General features: G+C 37.8%; 2 protein-coding genes across 12 annotated transcripts in view; both read left to right on the plus strand.

The window, feature by feature from the left end:
- The window catches only part of LOC6639121 (Down syndrome cell adhesion molecule-like protein Dscam2), a 30,348-nt gene extending 16,575 nt beyond the window's left edge, over positions 1-13,773 (plus strand). Inside the window, exons 10-20 of one of the 11 annotated variants that reach the window (XM_023181787.2) lie at positions 798-1,085; positions 6,820-6,939; positions 7,005-7,178; positions 7,447-7,597; positions 7,699-7,979; positions 8,048-10,141; positions 10,220-10,342; positions 10,422-10,582; positions 11,243-11,369; positions 11,951-12,041; positions 13,234-13,773. In XM_023181787.2, coding sequence (XP_023037555.1) covers positions 798-1,085; positions 6,820-6,939; positions 7,005-7,178; positions 7,447-7,597; positions 7,699-7,979; positions 8,048-10,141; positions 10,220-10,342; positions 10,422-10,582; positions 11,243-11,369; positions 11,951-12,041; positions 13,234-13,636 — 4,013 coding nt within the window. In that variant the 3' untranslated portion in view covers positions 13,637-13,773. Of the gene's footprint in view, positions 1-797; positions 1,086-1,687; positions 1,973-6,819; positions 6,940-7,004; positions 7,179-7,446; positions 7,598-7,698; positions 7,980-8,047; positions 10,142-10,219; positions 10,343-10,421; positions 10,691-11,242; positions 11,370-11,544; positions 13,124-13,233 lie in introns of those variants that run through there. The other 10 variants (XM_023181788.2, XM_023181789.2, XM_047011983.1 and 7 more) reach the window with 10 other exon arrangements.
- A 3,985-nt stretch (positions 13,774-17,758) lies between these two features.
- Positions 17,759-18,525, plus strand: LOC6639118 (RNA-binding motif protein, X-linked 2). The gene has a single exon (XM_002062239.4). The coding sequence runs from the start codon at positions 17,846-17,848 to the stop codon at positions 18,437-18,439; it is 594 nt and encodes a 197-aa protein (XP_002062275.1). The 5' UTR covers positions 17,759-17,845; the 3' UTR covers positions 18,440-18,525.
- The last annotated feature ends 482 nt before the right edge of the window (positions 18,526-19,007 follow it).

The raw sequence follows: 19,007 nt of genomic DNA on the forward strand, positions 1-19,007 counted from the left end.
GAAAATGACAACAACAACAACAAAAAAAACGACCGAGTGAGCGACCATATGACCAACAAAACACTCGAGGTCGAGGCTTCTTTTCCACAGCTTTCCCAGGGAGCGCAAGGGAAGGAGGGACCATGATTGTCAACGTGCCAACGGGCCCCCCAAAAAATGGCCAAACGGGCCAAAGAAAACGAAGTGAAAATTGCATTTTAATTATTAACAGCAAACTAAGTAGTTTCGTATGGCGCTTCAAGTTTTTGCTTTTGCTTTTGCTTTAGGTGTATGTTTTCCACTTTTCGTGTCCTTTTTGGTTTTTTTTTTTTTTTGTTTTGGTTTTAAACCTGTTTTCCCCATTTTTGGTTCATTTTGTTTTTTGCTTTCGCTGTAATTAAATATGCGCAATAATCTAAGCTTAAAAGTTTGAAAATTAAAAAAGAAGCAAAGCAGAGGAGGAAGAACAAGCAACAGAAAAACGATGATAACGATGAAGAAGAACAACTGGCAAAACCCTCGCTGAAGACCCTTTTTCTCTCCCATTTGTGTTTAATGTTAATGAATGCGCGCCCTAATGAAGCGCGACGACGCTGATTAAATTTTCATAACTCCGAAACGATTTTTCCTTTTCTTTTTGGTTTAATTTAGTTTTCTTCCTTTTAAGCCAGAGTTGTGGGTGTGAGTGTGTATGCTTTTTTTTTTGCGCCTCACACACGTGGGTGGCTGTTTCGCTTTTGGTTTTTGGTTTTTGGTTCGCCATTTCCTATATCCTTTGTTGCTCTTCTCATCTATGCTTGACTATGAATCCCTTACAGTGCCACCGAAGCTAAGTCCGTTTCAAACAAATATATTGCAACTGAATATGGGCGATCGGGCCTCATTGACCTGTTCGGTTGTTAAGGGCGATCTCCCTTTGACCATTAATTGGCGCAAGGATAGTCGCCCCATCGATCCCACACAGCATATGTCGGTCAAGCAGGTGGATCAATATAACAGCATACTGGTCATTGAGAATCTGGGCAGCGATCATACCGGCAACTATTCCTGTGTCGTTAGGAATTCCGCTGCCGAGGTGGAGAACTCGCAGGCCCTTTTGGTTAATGGTAAACAAATTGAATTGAAATGCAATTGAAAATGAATTGGAATTGAAAATGTACAGTCCAATTGTTTAGTTGCAAGTATTTTAGTTAGTTGCGTTTTTTCGGACCCCTCAAAAAAAAAAACAAATTACCAAATATATTGCACTTTGTTTATCTATCTATTGTAAATCCTATGTAAATTATAATCATCACAAAATTTAGTTTACCTATATACATATATCTAGTTATAATCTATATCTATATCTCTCTTCAACTCTTTTGGAATGTTTGTAACGAATTGAATTGTAGAGTTTTCCTTTTGGTTTTGTTTTGGTTTCATTTTTTGAATCTTCAAACCAACATTTTTTTAACAAAACTGCGAAGGTTTAGTAGTTGTACATAACTAATTGAAAACTAATTAAAACAAACAGAAAACCCACCCCTCCAAAAAAAGAAAAAAAACAAAACAGCAAATCATCGATGGATAACAGCCACAAAAACAACAACAACGAGTTCAATGGATTTTGATTTGGATTTTTGGGAAATATCAAAAGATACAAAAAGGGATTCAATTTGAATTGTTAACGAGGTGCTTAACCAGTCACGTTGCTCTTTCCTATTTACAGTACCACCAAGCATAGAACCATTCGCCTTTCAGGAGGGCCTGGCCGAGGGAATGCGAACACGCACCGTTTGCGGTGTATCCCGCGGCGATGCCCCATTGAAACTGATCTGGCTGAAGGATGGTGAACCATTGCCAGAGCTCTTGGGTGCGAATGTCACTATGCTAGATCAGTATAGTTCGTTGTTAAGCATTCCCTCGCTGTCGGCCACACATTCGGGGGAGTATACGTGCGTTGCCAAGAATCCGGCGGCCGAGATCAAATACACAGCCCTGTTGCAGGTCAAAGGTAGCGTACTCACACACAGGTTACACCAACAACTTACACACACCACACAAAAAAAATATACATACATCAACCACACTAACACTTACTTGTATTAATTAAAAACAAAAAAAAAAACTAAATGATTCTTCACTTGCCCCCTATATAAAAAAAAATTTAACAAAAATTATATATATTTATATACAAAACAAAACTACTTTTTGACAGCTTCTTAATAGTTTTTAGTTGTTGAACTTTTAGTTAATTTTTGTAACGAATTTCAATAACTTTTTGTGATGCTTCTCATCGATCCAAACAATTCAATGATCGGATCGATTGATGCTCCGTTGGACAAGCTCAGTAACTTGACCAACTCTAACTCTTGCCTAGACGAGTAAAAAACCAAACAAACAACAAAATATAAAGAAAATATACACAAATTATAAATGGTGCTTTGATTTTTTGAATCTCTACAAAATAAAACTTTCTAAAATTGTATAAACCATAAACAACAACAACATTAATCCACAAAAAAACCCGCCCACGCCCCCCACAACCGTCGCCCTATATAACCGTATAAATCATGATATGAAAAGAAACAAAAAACGTACTTAATTTATTTGCTTAAACAAACCCTTCTACCCTCTAAGTCGCTTTGGCACGCTGTGGGTTATTTTTGACAAGAGTCTTTCACCAGGTAACAGTTTAACATGCACTGCTTCTTATGCCCAAACAAAACAATAAAAATCCTCACACAATACTCTCTCTCTCTCTATATATATATACCTATATATACTTTATAATGGAAAAAATACTATGTAATTACGTCTATATCATCATCATTGATATTTTTCATTTGCTAAATATGTACGCTTTAAGTTAAACGATTAATTACAAATTAAAAGCTTTTTCAATCATTTCTTCTTTTCGACAAACAATTGGAATAGGCCAATGCTAATGCTAAATTGCCTTTAGCATTTATAATTAGCTATGCATATTTTTTTTTTTATCAAAAAGTTATAAGAAAAATCTAAGCTGCTTTAAGATTAATTTGCTTATTCGCTTAGTTGTCGTTGTGTTTTTGTTTTTAACCCCCATTGCTTTTTCTATTTCTTTAGTTGCTGCCATCGTTAAATGAGAAATGCAAAAATTATTTCTATGTTCCCTTTGCATTTGTTTCGGCTCATCTGTTTTTGCTTTTCCATTTGGATTTGCAGCTTCTCGGAAAGTTATCGCACAACTGCTGCTGTTTTCTCAGATCTCCCACTTAACCAACCACCCACAAATCAGAGAAATATAAACATATATATATCATTCTTGAGACGTATTTCGGTTGAAACCGAAAATTGGATACTCTGGCTGCTATTTCCTCAAATGAAAGCCACTAAAAAAATGAGAAATTCATCTACTATTCCGATTGGTGTAGCTTTTCTTACAAAATGTTCGAGATTTACCTATTCATCGGTTGTCTCAGATTAATTTTGAAAAAAGAAACAACAGACTATTTGATTTGATTTGATTTGATTTGATTTTCTTTAATGCTTCTCGCAATGTCTCTAAATGACGACACATAATTAATTTGACCCTTTAATTGTAGTAAAAGTATCCCTTTGCTCAAGAATTTTCACATACCCCAAGCAAGAGTGTTTGAAATATGCTCATAATCTCAAATAAATAAAGCGAAATAGACAGCAAAATAAAAAAAAAGAAAAGAAAAGGAAAACTGAATGGCTGAGCTAAATGTGCCATGCTTAATTAACGAAAGTATAAACAAAACGAAATGCAAATTAAAGCAAAAAATATAAAAAACAAAAATGGAAAAACGAAAAGAAAATACACAAAAAGTAAATGGAATAATACGACAAAGAGCAACATCAAAATCCACACAAATATCCAGAAATCCACAAAAGATGCAATAAAACACGCGCTGCTTATGCTTCAATTTGGCTTTGGGTTCTAATTGCTTACCCCCGCATAACATCCCCGCCGTTCCAACTGCTCGCTCTAACTTTATATATACATACATATCTGAATCTTTGCTACTCTGGTGACTCGCTCGCTCCTCCTCTATCTCTCTCTCACTATCGCTCTCTTTCTCTGTGTGAGATATATGCATAACTATTATTTTTTATGATTATTATTTTTGTTTCATTTTTTTGCAGAACCAAGCTAAGAACCTAAACTAGATTACAATATATATATATATATGTATATATATATTTATATATATATATATACATGTATATGAAACTCTATATAAAATTTTAAAGCTTCGCAGTATTTGCTAATGTAGTTGAGAATGAATGTTTGCTCCTTTCAAATTCATAGCTCAAGTGTGGCATGTTGTTGTGGCAGCAGCAAAGTATGCTGCACTTTTTTTTTTGTTTTTGGCATGCAGAAAATTAAATAAAAGCAAAAAAAAAAAACCAAAATAAACAAAAACTGTACATACATAGAACGAAATGCCCACCACCACCACCAACTCCCCATCCTACCCCCCTTTTCCATTTGCATGTGCGTAGTGCTAGCCAAGAAAATGTGATTTTGATTTCAATTTATTTATGATTTGCTTGCTCTCTGCTCTGTTCTTTAGTCCCTGGCTCTTAATTTATTTTCATATTCATGCAAAATGCAACCCAAAAGCGTTTTCTGCTCAATTTTAAGTGAAACCAAATGCAAAGGAGATTTTTGTTTGCCAACTACACTTTGGGGAAGAAATCCAATTGGCCACGCACAGAAATCTCATCAATTAAGATTTAAATGCTTTTGTATACATTCTGTTTCTATCGAAACTCACAAATTTTTGAGATACTTTTAGGCATATGTCTTCAAAAAAATGAAAGGATTTAGTTTTAAAGAGAATCCCATCTAGATAATTGAGATTAGAAGACAGAAGAAAATGGGAAAGAGGTCAAAGGCAATTGGAAATAAATGAAAACTGCTTCTCAGTTTAGTTTTCTAGTTGAGTTTCAATGAAATTTTGAATCGAAATAATTAAAAACGATTTCTCCTTTCTATCCTAATGCAAATTATAATCTGAGCTATCAAATTTTTTCGAGTGTAGTTGAAATAGTTTTTGGAGCGCACACACACTTAAAAATATATATGTATAATTTAACTTTCCTTTCCTTTTTTGCTTCTGTTTGAGTGTTCGTTTTGGTTACTAAATAATTTATTTTATTTATTTTGTTAATGCCCAATTACCCAGGCCACTGCTGCCGCTGCCGCTGCTGTTGCTGTTGCTGTTGTGTGCAAAGGTTTTTCTTTTTCCATTCTTCCTCCCAATTTGTTTTTCCATTTGTTCTTTCGTCCAACTAGTCGCTGCTACTAACCAAACCAACCAACCCAAAAAAAAAAAAAAAACATAAATTAAAAACGCGCTGCTGCTGTGAACCCTGAACCCCGCTTTATACCAAATACGCAAAAACCAAACCAAGCTAAAAAAAAAAAAAACGAAAAAATAATTTAAATAAGAAATAAACTACAAAAAAAGATTTTTCTCTCTTTTTATAAAAAAAAAAAAAACGAGATATTAAATAAAAACCACAAACGCTTTTTAATTAATGTTGCGCTCATAGGCCAGCTGTTAATTTCATTTATAGCCATATAATTTTAATTTTTAAAATGCAATTTTTTTGCGAGTTAATTCTTTTCTTTTATTTTTTATTTTTTTTATGTTGCTGCACAAACAAAAGGCTGGCAATTAAATGCAGCAGTTAAACAAACAATTTCATTGGCCTTAATAATTTATTTAAAAAAAACAAAAAAAATTACCAATGTTCAGGCGACCCACAAAAACTTTTTCAATGTTTTGAATAAAACTAATTATTAAAGGACAATTTGAAATTTTTGATTGGCCTTTTGTTTAATGCAAATTTTTGCCGCTTGTGGCTTTGGTTTGGTTTCCCCCCCCTTTTCTTTTTCGTATATATAATTTTCGTTTGTTTTGTTAGCTGCGTGTGCAAAAATATATCAAATTGTTTATATAAGATTTAATTTATGTTGCGCAACAACAAATATGTTTTCGACATACGCTTTTGGCATGCCTTTTTATGATTAATTATTATAGGGTATTATGTACAATGGGGCAAAAACTCTGTTCGAGGACATTAAACAGCGGCTAGGGGGGAGGCTAACACGCTAGCGATTGGGGGAGGGAAATTCGGGATACCTCAAAATCCATTTAATATTAAAGAAAATCCTTGCACACACACATCAACAGAAACAATTTTTTTTTGTGTAATTAAATCTGATCTAACTAAAAATATATATAACAAAAATCAAAAGATGAATGATGATAAACAACAAGAAGAAACAACAACGAAAAAGAAAAAAAAAAGCATCAACTTATTTTATTTATTTCGATTTTTGCCTAAGTTGCATAAATAACTGAATTGTTTTTTTGTTTTTGAATTTTTTAATGCAAATCAATATCAACGAAAACCCCCCGAACCCATTTCCCCTCTATCCCAAAAGCAAAATATATGAATTATCCAATTGTACCTATACATATTAGTTGAAAGTTGCTCTCTATGCTACCCAAATCTTTCCATCTTTCCACTATTCTATTGAAATTTTAAATGTGCTAGGCACAAATACAAAACAAAAAAGAAAAAAAAAAAACAAGAAAAGAAAATTAAAATCCTTTTTGCCGTTTTTACTTTGCCAAAAGAAACTCTTCACTTTTCTTTTTCACTCTAAATCTCTCTCTCTCTCTCTCTCTCTATATATATCTTTCTGTCTCCATAACTTTTACTGTATGTTTTAGCAGTTCTTTCATTTATATATCATCTTCTACTTAAAAATTGCATTAGCTAAATAATTAATAAGAAATCTTCACATTACTTCACATTATGAATATTCTCTCTTAGTGCCGCCGCGTTGGATCGTTGAGCCGGCCGATGCGAATGTCGAACGGAATCGCCACATAATGTTGCATTGTCAGGCGCAGGGCGTGCCCACGCCCAGCATTGTGTGGAAAAAGGCAACGGGTAGGTTTAATATCTGATCAAATTTCCAATCTGAGATTCTAAATTGCTAAATTTCAAACATGTAGGCAGCAAATCAGGCGAATACGAGGAGGTGCGAGAACGTCCCTTTACAAAACTTCTGGGAAATGGTTCGTTGCTGTTGCAGCATGTTAAGGAGGATCGCGAGGGTTTCTATCTGTGTCAGGCAAACAATGGCATCGGCACGGGCATTGGAAAGGTCATTCAGCTGAAAGTGAACTGTAAGTATTATCTCTCGAGTATGCCGCATGGAAAATTGTAATTGAAAAGGGAAATGCAAATGGAAAATGGAAAATTGAAGTGCAAGTGCAAGCAAGGGCCAATTTGGTTAATTGCAATGTTGACGCCTCTTGGGGACTATTTTTTGTGGCATCTGGCATCAACATTTGCTACAGTTTCGCTTTAATTATGAACCAAAAACAAAAAAGAAAGGAGAAGAGTACACATTTATATATGTATGTATGTACATATATGTATTTGTTTTTACAGCCTCACCGTATTTCTCATCCACCTCACGTTCGGTGACTGTTAAAAAGGGCGACACAGCTCTGTTGCAGTGCGCCGTCAGTGGCGACAAGCCGATTAACATTGTATGGATGCGTTCTGGGAAGAATACATTGAATCCATCAACCAATTACAAGTAAGGGCCTCACTCCCCATTCCCCATACGCCAGGCACATAATCCTTTTCTCTCTCTCTCTGTCGCTCTCTCTCTTTCTTTCATTCTGTGTGGCGTATCAGAATTTCAGTGAAACAAGAGGCCACACCCGATGGAGTCTCGGCGGAACTTCAGATTCGCACTGTAGATGCCAGCGACAGTGGGCCATATTTCTGTAGGGCCAGCAATCTGTATGGCAATGATCAGCAATTAGTCCAACTGCAGGTCCAAGAGCCGCCCCAACCGCCAAGTGTACTGGAGGCGGCCATGATAAGCAGTCGTTCGGTGAATCTTAAATGGCAGCCCAAGTCAATGAGCACAGGAGATGTGTCCAAATATCTAGTGGAATATCGTGAGGCGGATCGTAAGTTCACTTTGACGAATACTTAGATTTGTTTCCTGTTTGTCTTTAACCCCATTACCATTCTCTAGCAGCTCTATTCATTGAGCAGTGGCAGCATCTCGAAGTCAAGGATCCGCCCAGTTTCAATGCTTTGATTGAGAACCTTAAGCCAGCCACCAGATATGCATTCCGTGTGATAGCCGAAGGCAATGCGGGACGCAGTGCACCCAGTCAGGAGTTAATTGTTCGGACTGAGCCCCAGCGACCAGCAGGACCACCTCTTAATCTCTCGGTAAGGCCGCTTTCCTCGACTGAGCTGCTGATTAGTTGGGTGGCCCCATTACCCGAGCTACGCCATGGCGATATACAGGGCTACAATGTGGGCTACAAGCTGGCCAGTTCAAGCAACACGGCATACAATTTCACTTCGATTTCTGGTGACGGCGATGGTGGAAACGGAGAGCTGCTTCTCAGTGGGTTGGCAAAGTTTGCCCGCTACAATGTGGTAGTCCAGGCATTCAATCAAGTAGGACCTGGTCCTCTATCGGAGCCAACTGCAGCACAGACCATGGAAGATGTGCCCAGCCGACCGCCCGAGGATGTTCGCTGTGCTGCGCTCTCATCGCAATCTTTGCAAGTCTCGTGGCAACCACCGCCAATCTATCACACCAATGGACTGCTTCAGGGCTACAAACTGATATTTGAGCCCATCATCGATGACATGCTGCCGAACAAGGATGAGGTGGAGTCGCGCAAGACCACGGCTCTAACCATGGTTCTCACCGGTCTGCGCAAGTACACGAACTACAGCATCCAAGTGCTGGCCCACACCCGCATGGGCGACGGTGCTTTGTCGAAGCCCCTCTACTGCCACAGTGAGGAGGATGTGCCAGAGGCTCCAGCAGATATCAAGGTGGTGGTGAGCTCTTCGCAATCTTTGTATATTTCCTGGCTGGCACCGACCGAACCGAATGGCGTGATCACCAAATACAGTCTATATACCCGTGTCGTTAATGGACGCGAGGAGCTGAACAATGAGAAGCGAAGTCTGCCCTCGCAACAGGTTTACTATGAGGCAAAGGGCTTACATCCGCATATGGAGTATCAGTTTTGGGTGACTGCCAGCACTAGAGTGGGAGAGGGAAAGAGCTCTAGAGTTGCCTCCCAGATAACCACGAATCGAGTGCCCGCGCGAATTATAAGCTTCGGTGGTTCGGTGGTCCGTCCTTGGAGATCTACAGTGACTCTGCCCTGTACAGCGGTTGGAAAGCCCAAACGGGAGTGGTTCAAATCAGATGTGGCTCTGCGACAAGGAGGCCTTCACAATTCCCAGCTACTCGACACGGGAGATTTGATAATTTCTAGCCTGCAGTTGGCAGATGGCGGCAACTACAGTTGTCAGGTGGACAATGGCATAGGAACCGATCGCCTCACCCATATGCTTTTGGTCCAGGTACCGCCATCTGCGCCAGTTCTCTATGTGACGAGTGCCACTTCTAGCAGCATATTGATGCATTGGAAATGCGGCTTCACTGGCAATGCCCCCATTACAGGGTACACACTGTTCTATCGTCGGTCCACAGGGAACACAGATGAAATGCAGCTCTCCCGTCATGCCTCCAGTCATGAGCTCAAGGGTTTGGTGTGCGGCAGCACATATCAAATTCATTTGAATGCCCAAAACAAGGTGGGCACGTCTCCATCCAGCATAATGCTGCATGTGCGCACCCAAGGACAGGCTCCAGGCATGCCGGCAGCTACTAGTCTGCTGGCACCCAACTCCACATCCTTGCTGGTTCGTCTACACACATGGCCAGATAATGGATGTCCATTGCTATACTTTGTCCTGCAATACCGGGCCGTGACTGATGATGCTGAACGCGACTGGATATTGGTTTCGAATGCCCTCAAGCCGCAGCGTCGCGTTGTCGTCCCGAATCTGCAATCGTCGACGCTCTACCAGCTCCGCATGGAGGCCCACAATGTGGCGGGTGTTTCGCAAGCGGAGTTCTCATTTGTTACTCTAACCAAAGATGGCAATCCGCCGCCGCCGGAGATAGTGCAGCGCGGTCAACGTGGACCCAGTGTCTTTTATGGCAATATCAATCTATTGATACCCACCGTTGCAGCAGTTTCGGGAATGATTTGTACCATAGCCCTGGTTATCATCTGCTACAGGCATAGTAAGTTGGAAATCCACTTCTTGTTTAATCACACTTCACTTTGTTTGCTAACCGATTCGAATATATGTACATACACAGAGCAAAGCAATCACATACAAAAAGAATCACTTGAGAATCGTGCCAACTCGGAGGCTGCTCAGCGGGAACGTTATTATGCTACCATTCACAAGGTTTCCATGCAGAACAATGACAAAATTCCAGGTAATAAGCACACACACACACACACACACACACTTAGACCAATGTAAGGCCCCAGGCTGATTGGGATTTTGCTTTATAGAAACCTCCGAGGACATTTCACCATATGCCACCTTCCAATTGTCGGAGGCCGGTAACATGTCACAGCCCCATCACAGCGGTCCGGCCAACACGCTGCTGCACTCATTCATGTACCATGAGAGGGCCCTGGCCGAGGGCTGCTCATCGCCACCACCAGCTGCGGTATTAAAACCAACCACCACCACCCATCACCACCACCACCACCACCAAAACCAACGTCCTCAAAAGACAATTCATAATTATTATCAGACCTCACCGTTTCATAATATCGTGCGTTTGTTTATTCATTTCTTTGATTCTCTTTCTCTCTCTCTCTCTATTTCTGTATTACTATACATATACTACTATATATATCTATATCTCAACATATATCTCCCAGTAGGGGTTCGATATCTCGAACAGCCCGACAATTAGTGTTTTTTTTTTTGTGTTTTGGTTTTCATTTGATTTGATTGCGTATTGTTTGTCAACAAGATCTACGTGCTTTTTATTTGATTTTTATGATTTCTGCTCGTATCATCTAAGTTCTCTTAATTGCAATGCCGTAATAATAATACTATATATACATATATCACGATGATAGAGATGTAGGGCAAAATGCTTGCCCTCTGCATTGTGTCACTTGTCCAATTTCACTTTATTTTTGTTTTCTCTTTCTGGATTTTGTTCTCTTCTTTCGTTTCTTGATTTGGATTTTGATTTCATGAAAAGGCGTTTCCATTCCCACCCCACCCAAGAAAAAAAAAAGCGCTTTGTAGTCGCTAGCTCGATAAATGCAATCGATAAACATTTCATACTAATTGTGTGATCTATTCTATGCAGTCAAAGAATCGAAGACGCCATTCACGTAAAACCGAACCGGAGAGTGAGGAATCGGAATCGGATCAGGATCAATTGACCTCCAGTCGAACTGAGTCTTCCAATCAGCACGAGGGCAAAATTAAGCACAGTAAGTCAATTGTATTACGATTTTAATTATTTAATTAGAATTTAGAATACGTCGTTTTCGATTAGTGATAAGATCCAACAAAAAAAAAAAAAAACAAAACGTTGTTATCTGTTAGCTCAATGTTTCTGTGTATTTTCTTTTCTGTTTTCTTTTATGTTTGGATTTATTTTTGCAGACTCTAGACTAATACAACACTTTCCAAATCACAACATATCGATAACTTATCTGTAGTAGGTCTCAACAGTGACTTGAATATCGACTAAGAGCGACTATAAAGACTAAGTGATTATTCCCGCCCCCCCCCTTCCTCCAAAAAGCGCACACTCGAATCTGTGTGTGTGTGTGAGTGTGTGCCCTTAAATAAGTTATATACAAACATATGTCTAGGATATAAGTTAGTAATAAGTTGTTCGTTTTATTTCTTGTCTTCCTCCCCGGATGAACTCTCTATCAGCCCATTTCTTTCTGTTTGTTTCTTTTCTTTTTTGCTCTCTTTTTCTCTCTCTCTCTCTCGCTCGATCTCCACTCACTCCACTCTCCTATTGTGTGCGTGCGTGCGTATGTGTGTGTGTGCGGCGCAGGCATCATCTACCATGGAGCACAATCAAGCACGTCCTCAGATCTGTCACCAATGTCCGAACAAAAATCATTGCCACGACGCGGTCGATCCAGGTATCATCATCAGCAATATCAGTTTTCCACCAATACAACACCGCGCCATCACAATGGCAACAAAAGCAACAATAACACAACAAATACAACAACAACAGCCAACAGTACAACAAACACATCGTCAAGCAATTCGAACAAAATTCTGTCACCTCGCGGTGGCATTGGCGGCAATCTGAAATCCATATCAAGTACATTCAAATCACAAGACTCGATACAATGCCACATACCCACATTGGTCAAATCGCCATCGATCAGTACACAACAACAGAAACAATATCATAAACAGCAACTGCAACAGCAACAACAACAACAACAACAGCAACAGCAATTGACTAGTAGCACCAGTCAGAATCCCAACCTTAACCTCAACCATAACCATAATCATAATCATAATCAGATCCATAGCCAGACAAATAGTAGTTTGAAACAACAACAGCCCCTATTGATAACGCCCAAGCTTGCCCATCAGCTTGATTCATCGCCATCGGCATCCGTATCGGTTACGGTGCAATCGCATGTAAATGGTTCGGAGCTGTTGGGCATGGATGGCGGCGTAGTTAGTAGTCCCCTAGCATCTGTTGTGCCTGTCACTTGCATGCCCCCATCCTCACAGTTTCGTCCCATACCCCACAAGTCCATAATGCCCGCGCATGAGCCACCACATCATCCACATCATCAGCAGTCGCAACAGCAATCGCATCAGCATCAGCATCAGCAGCAGCAGCATCCGGGCACGCTACTGAATCCCTCGACAGCTTTGTTGTCCTCCAAATTCTTTACAGCACCCACGCTGCCCAAATAGGATACGGCCATTGGGGGGAGTGAATATGTTGGTAGTGATACATTAGGTATAGGCGGAGGTGGAGGTGGAAGTGGTGGCTTCGGCTACGACAGCGGCGAAATCTCCTGCACCTATATGGATCCTATAGATCAGACATGAGACTTGGCTTACGGTGAGGTGTGTGGACCTGAGGGAGCCCATTAACTCAAAAAAAAAGAAATCAGCCTACACACCAAAATAACACCATTATCAATAATAACAACAACAACAACAACAAGAACAACAATAACAACAAACAACAACAACAACAAACAATAACAAATAACACAACTAAGTCTTAACTGAATGCTTAAGCTGTGGTTGCAATCCTACCTACCCCCCTTACTACTTACAACCCCTCATGCATCCCAGGGCTGGCATATTGCGTACTCTGCATCCGCTGCAGCTGCAGGCTGAATGCAATACTCCTGGAGCCTTTCATCATGCAGAGGATGGTTTGGGAGAGCGCATCGAATTGGCTGAAGTTGAATGTGATGTGGATACAATTAAGAAGCTAAAATTGGGACAGCGTTCATCGCTTTGGTCGCGTCCATCATCAACCACATCGCAGCTGCAGCAGGAGCATCAATTGCAACAGCAGCAGCAGCAACAACAACAGCAGCGACAACAGTTGCCACCCCATAAGCGAGCACATTCCAAATCACCGCAACCGCAGCAACAGCAGCCACTACAACAACAACGCCAACAACAACATTCACCCGCTCCAGGCCAAAAAACGCTTAGCGAGAAATCGGATTATTCAATATCTGTCTGAGACATTGGTAAGATCTGATCGCATGATCAGGAACAATTAGGATGAGGTGGTCGCGGCAGGAACATACAACAATCCCATTCATGAATATATAACATACTTACATATATACACACATTTATATATATATATGAACCTAGTCGGTGGCTCAGTGGAGACCTACTAAATCTACAATTCTGTTGTTCTCGAGTTCGAACCCCGACGTAGGTCGAGTTTCCCCCTGATGAAGCAATACTAAAAAGTAGTTCCGTCGGGGATAAAGGAAACGATTGTGGATAACGAATAATTTTTTTTATATATATATATGAAAATATTATTCAGCCGGGCCATTTTTTGTACATTTTTGTAATGCATTTGTTATAATCTACCACCCCCCACCCCCCCTAAATAAAACCCTCCACCATCCACCCAAGCCTCCCCTCTCACAGTTAATACCAACTCCCGCTCTTTACCCTGACCCTGACCACGTCTCCCCCCGGATCTACCCAGACCCCCAACAGCAACATAATGCTTGCCAAAATCCAACCAACAACCAAACAACCAACCAAGTGACACAATGAAAACTTTCGGACAATCAATATCAAAATTTGCGCACAACCATCCAACCACAAAAGAAACTCAACCAAAACGCAAAAAAAAAAAAAAAACAAAACAAAACACACACTTCCCATTGAATAAAAGTAAACCAAATAATGTTTATAAAAAAAAAAATGAAAAAAAGATATAATAAGAAAAGGAATAAAATGAATATAAAGATAAATCTCTCTCTTCCCCCGCATACATACATATATAGTATAGTATATACATATATATATATATATAAGTATTAACAATTTGTGCATGCCATATACATATACTATATATACTCGTATATAGGGCATGTGTCCAAAAACCCAGACCCAGGTCAGTTGTCGAACTTCCACAAAGAGTAAAACCAAAACAAATAAAAACCAAAAAGAAAAAAAAAACAAAAAATCAACCAAATACAAAATGACAAATGATGTGTATATTCTTACTTGTATAATGTATAATCCCCCCCCCTTTCTACCCCCTTCCCCAAAAATAAAAATAAAAACTATATATAGACACCTAAGTACTTATGACTCTCAAACTGTAACTCGAACTAACTAACTGGCATACTATTGAATACTTGAATACTTGGTATTGTAACGTGTAACTCAATACTCGTAACAAAACACTCATAAATGTACTCGAAACTTGTACTAAGCGAACTGTTCTTTGTATGTAGACAGGTTGTACTTACACTTTCATCGATTTTCGATTGATTTGAGTTATAACCACTATATCTAAGTATTTTTGTAAGTTCGGGGTCTCATTTCCATACAAATTTGTAACTGTTTTTGTTTGTTTTTCATATAACGAGGAATTTAAATTCAAATCTAAACTAAAATCAAATGCAAGAAAAGAAAAACAAAATTATATATACATATACATACATAGATAAGACGATAAGAAAAACATTATAATAATCTCAGATATATGCTGTGTACAAATCTATATATTTGTGTCTAACGATATACAAGATATGATCATGATGATGCAGTTAAGTAATCATGTAAAAAAGTATATACCCCAAACTATATACTCAAAGACACTCTTACACACACAAACACACACACACACACACACACGCATACACAGAAAACACTTATCTAGTTAGTTGTTAGCGACTCCGAATCTATTTAAAATGTAGGTGTTTTTTTCTGTACATAAGAAAACGGAAAACCCATAAATGGACTGAATGTGAAAAACTATGCACGAATCCATTAAAATGACATACAATGAAATGAAAATGTTAACTAAATGTATTTGTATTTGATATTATAGTAACTATATATGTATAAATATATAGTAGATGTATCGCCAGCTGAAGCAGTATTCATACATATAAAATATGACATGATATCGCAGTATCTCTACACAATTTAGTGTTTTCATTACAATAAACTGTCGTTCGTCAAGTTGTAGATAAATGTTTTTAAATGCAAACAAAAAAAGAAAAAAAAAATGACAAAAAAATAATGCATATAGAATTAATAATAAATTAACAATATTAATATGTTTTTTTTTTTTTTTTTTTGGATGTAGGCGCTCTCTGCCCTTTAGAATTAAAATGCTCCTATTGGGCACTCGAATAACTCGTTTAAGTAAGAAAACAAAATCAAATAGCAAGTTGTAATCAAATTTTTGACATATTAAAACATACAGCAAAATAAACTACAAATTAAATTAAATTACACCTAACAACTAGCTGGTATGAGAGTAAAGTAATCGAAATACTTAAAAACTTAATGCAAAACAGAATTATGACTACTTTCGAATGGCAACTTTGCTTTCAATCGGCGGCTCATTCCAAAAACTCAAACAATAAATTGTCATTATTCAATCGTTCAACAAAAAGCATAAGGAAGGGAAATGGATATATAATATTTGTTAAAAAAAAGTGTCTCATGATCGATGCATTGAATTTTGTTTGTTTCCTTTTGTTTTAAAGAAAATGTACAAGATCAAAAAGTTAGACTTAAAAGAGTTAATCTAAATAATCTTTAATATAAGAGCAATTCATTATTCCTTGTACAATCCAAATTTATAGATTTTGCTAAATTCTTAACGACTTTTGTCTTCCAGCACAATAAGAAATGAGTTCAGTGAGTCGTTTGGCTTAGGAAAGTAAAGTTGCAATTCGTATTTGGAAATAAATTTGATAGCTGTATTTTAAACTAGCCCAAGAATATATAAGAAACTTAATCCAGATGATCAGAAGCAGACACAGAACAGATCAGAAACCATTTCGGAAACCATGTGCCAAAATTTTATTTTAACTAAGTGGAAACCAAAATAAGAATCGTCTTAAATTATACACCAAACACACAAAAGAAAAACGAAAAGAGTAAATAGCAGCAGACAAATATATGATTAAAATTTAAGAGAAAATAAACAAACAAAACCAAAAACCATAAGATTAAAGTAAAAAACATTTTGCAGATGAAGATGGTATTCACTTAAGGGAATTTATGAGACATCCTTGGCCCCCACGATGGCCTCTGCGGTTGATTTTTTTCAAAACACAGCAACACGACAAAAATAATATATATACTTATATATATATATCATTTTAAACAAAAAATGAAACAAGTGAAATAATAATAGCAGCACATTTTCTAATTTATTATTAAGCAGAAGCAAAGAAGATTTTAAAACAAATTGATTTTGGGTTCTTTTTGATATGAATTTACTTATGAGAATGTGTATGAATGGTAAATGGTTTATTCAATTTAACATCGAATTTTACGAATTTATTACAAGAACAAAGAACAAGAAATGCAAATCACACACAGAAAAAGCTAATCAAAAGCAGGAAATATGGCAAATTACTTCAAATCAGATAGAACAACCAAAAAAAAAAAAAACAAAATGAATAAAATAATGAATACAATCAAACCGCAAAACAAAAAATAATAATAAACAAGACAAAAACAAAATGGAGAAACACAAATAAAAACAACAACTTTTTTTTTTGTTAAACATATAATTAGCACAACAACTACAAAACAAAAACTATTAATGTAAAGACAAAACAACAACAACAACAAAAACAAACAACAACAATTAAAAAATATATAAATAATTAAAACAAAAATAAATTTTCTTTTCATTATCATTATGTGAAACTCTCTGGGTGAAAGATAAATTAACAAAATTTGATTTTAGTTGAAATTTCTTTACTCTACATTTCCTTTCATAGATGGCTTGGTTTTGGAAAATCTTCTCGTTTTCGAAACGTTTGGTCTTTCGATCTAAGTGTTTTCAAACGAATAACCAACTGAAAATAGTTCAAAATCTATTAAAGATCCAATTTTTTAGGCGTGACAAACTGCCGACCGAATTGAATAAGCTTACTCTTCACATTTACCTAAAAATAGATACAATGATGTCATCGGCAATGCCTGCTTCGTTTAAACGTTTAACAAACGTTTACAGAGCAAACGTTTCGCCGTCGACAACGTTTTCTGATAAGAGCCAAACGCATGGCAAAACGTTTAGCTCAGTTGCTATAAAAGACACAAGCGACGAGCCAAAAGCCATCAGTGTGATTTTGATTATTGTGAGCAGTAGGCGAGAGAGAAAGAGTAAGTGCAAGAAACATTTTCGTTGTAGAGTGGAGGTAAACAAATTCAAGTGGAAAAAATAATGTCACCCAGTGTTAGCAAAGTATTACAAGTGGACGAGGAAATGGCAAACAATGAACCGCCAGCTGCTTGCCAGAGCTGCAGTGGCCAAGAGCCACGATCAACACCCGTAGAGGTCGAAGATATGGCCACACCGGCCTTGGAGAAGTTGATACGCAAAGCAAGCATAGCCCAACAAATGCTGGAAGATGTAATGAAGCAACTACAGAAACAGCGTTCCAGCTCGATTACACCATCGCAGCGGTCTAGTAGAAGGACAGAAGGAAAAAAACATAAGGGCCGACATCATCATCATCATCATCATCGTCATTCTCAAACGAGTTCAAGTTCCAGCTCCAGTGATGGCAATGCCAGTGATTGTGAGCTTATCGCCGTTGAGTTGGAGAAACGTTTGGATGAGGAATTTCAGCCCAGGAGGAGACACATTCGAGAGGATCGCAAGCGTGACCGTTCCCGCTCACGTGGACGTTCTCGTGGTCGTTCCCGTGGTCACTCACGTGGCCGTTCTCATGGACGTTCTCGTTCCAGATCCTACACAGATACTCGACGACGCAGTGCATTGCCATTGGCTCTGCCCTTGGCGCTTTCTGTGTGAGTAGCTGCCCTCATATTCTATTAGATATTAAGTAAATAAAAGAGTAAACAAAAAAAATCTCAAAAAATAAGAACAAATAAAAAATATTAAATATATGTAAAAATGTCGCATTGTATTTTTATTTTACTAGTGTGGGATATATTTTCTGTGGTAGTTTTCAAATCAAGCTGGACAAACTCTTTCCTTGAAATGTTTATTGAAGAAAACTATAGTACAGCATTTTGAATTCGATTTTGTCTCTGTTCTATCTTCATAGTAAGAAAGCAGCTGGGGATGTCGAAAAGTTCTACAAATCAGTCCAAACAAGATGGTTTTAGAACCGCCAATTAATAACTTGTGCTTACTACTTAATTCAAAATGTTTAGTGTTGTATAATTAAGTTTTATGTTTTAAATGAAATGTTAAGTTTACATTTTAACTGAGCCAAGTCTGAAAGCTTTACTCCTGCTAAAATTAAGCATTTCAGTCGGGTGTAAGTATTGGGTTTTTAGTGGATAGTTTTAGACGCGGCATAAAATATCCCTAACAGCAAAAGTAAGGAATTATTGAGAAGTCAAAAAATGCCAAA

The sequence above is a fragment of the Drosophila willistoni genome (genome assembly GCF_018902025.1).
Source record: "Drosophila willistoni isolate 14030-0811.24 chromosome XR unlocalized genomic scaffold, UCI_dwil_1.1 Seg144, whole genome shotgun sequence".
NCBI classification, from domain to species: Eukaryota; Metazoa; Arthropoda; class Insecta; order Diptera; family Drosophilidae; genus Drosophila; species Drosophila willistoni.

Coding starts and splice junctions, on each gene's coding strand:
- LOC6639118 (XM_002062239.4), top strand. CDS start 17,846: ATGTCACCCAGTGTTAGCAAAGTATTACAAGTGGACGAGGAAATGGCA.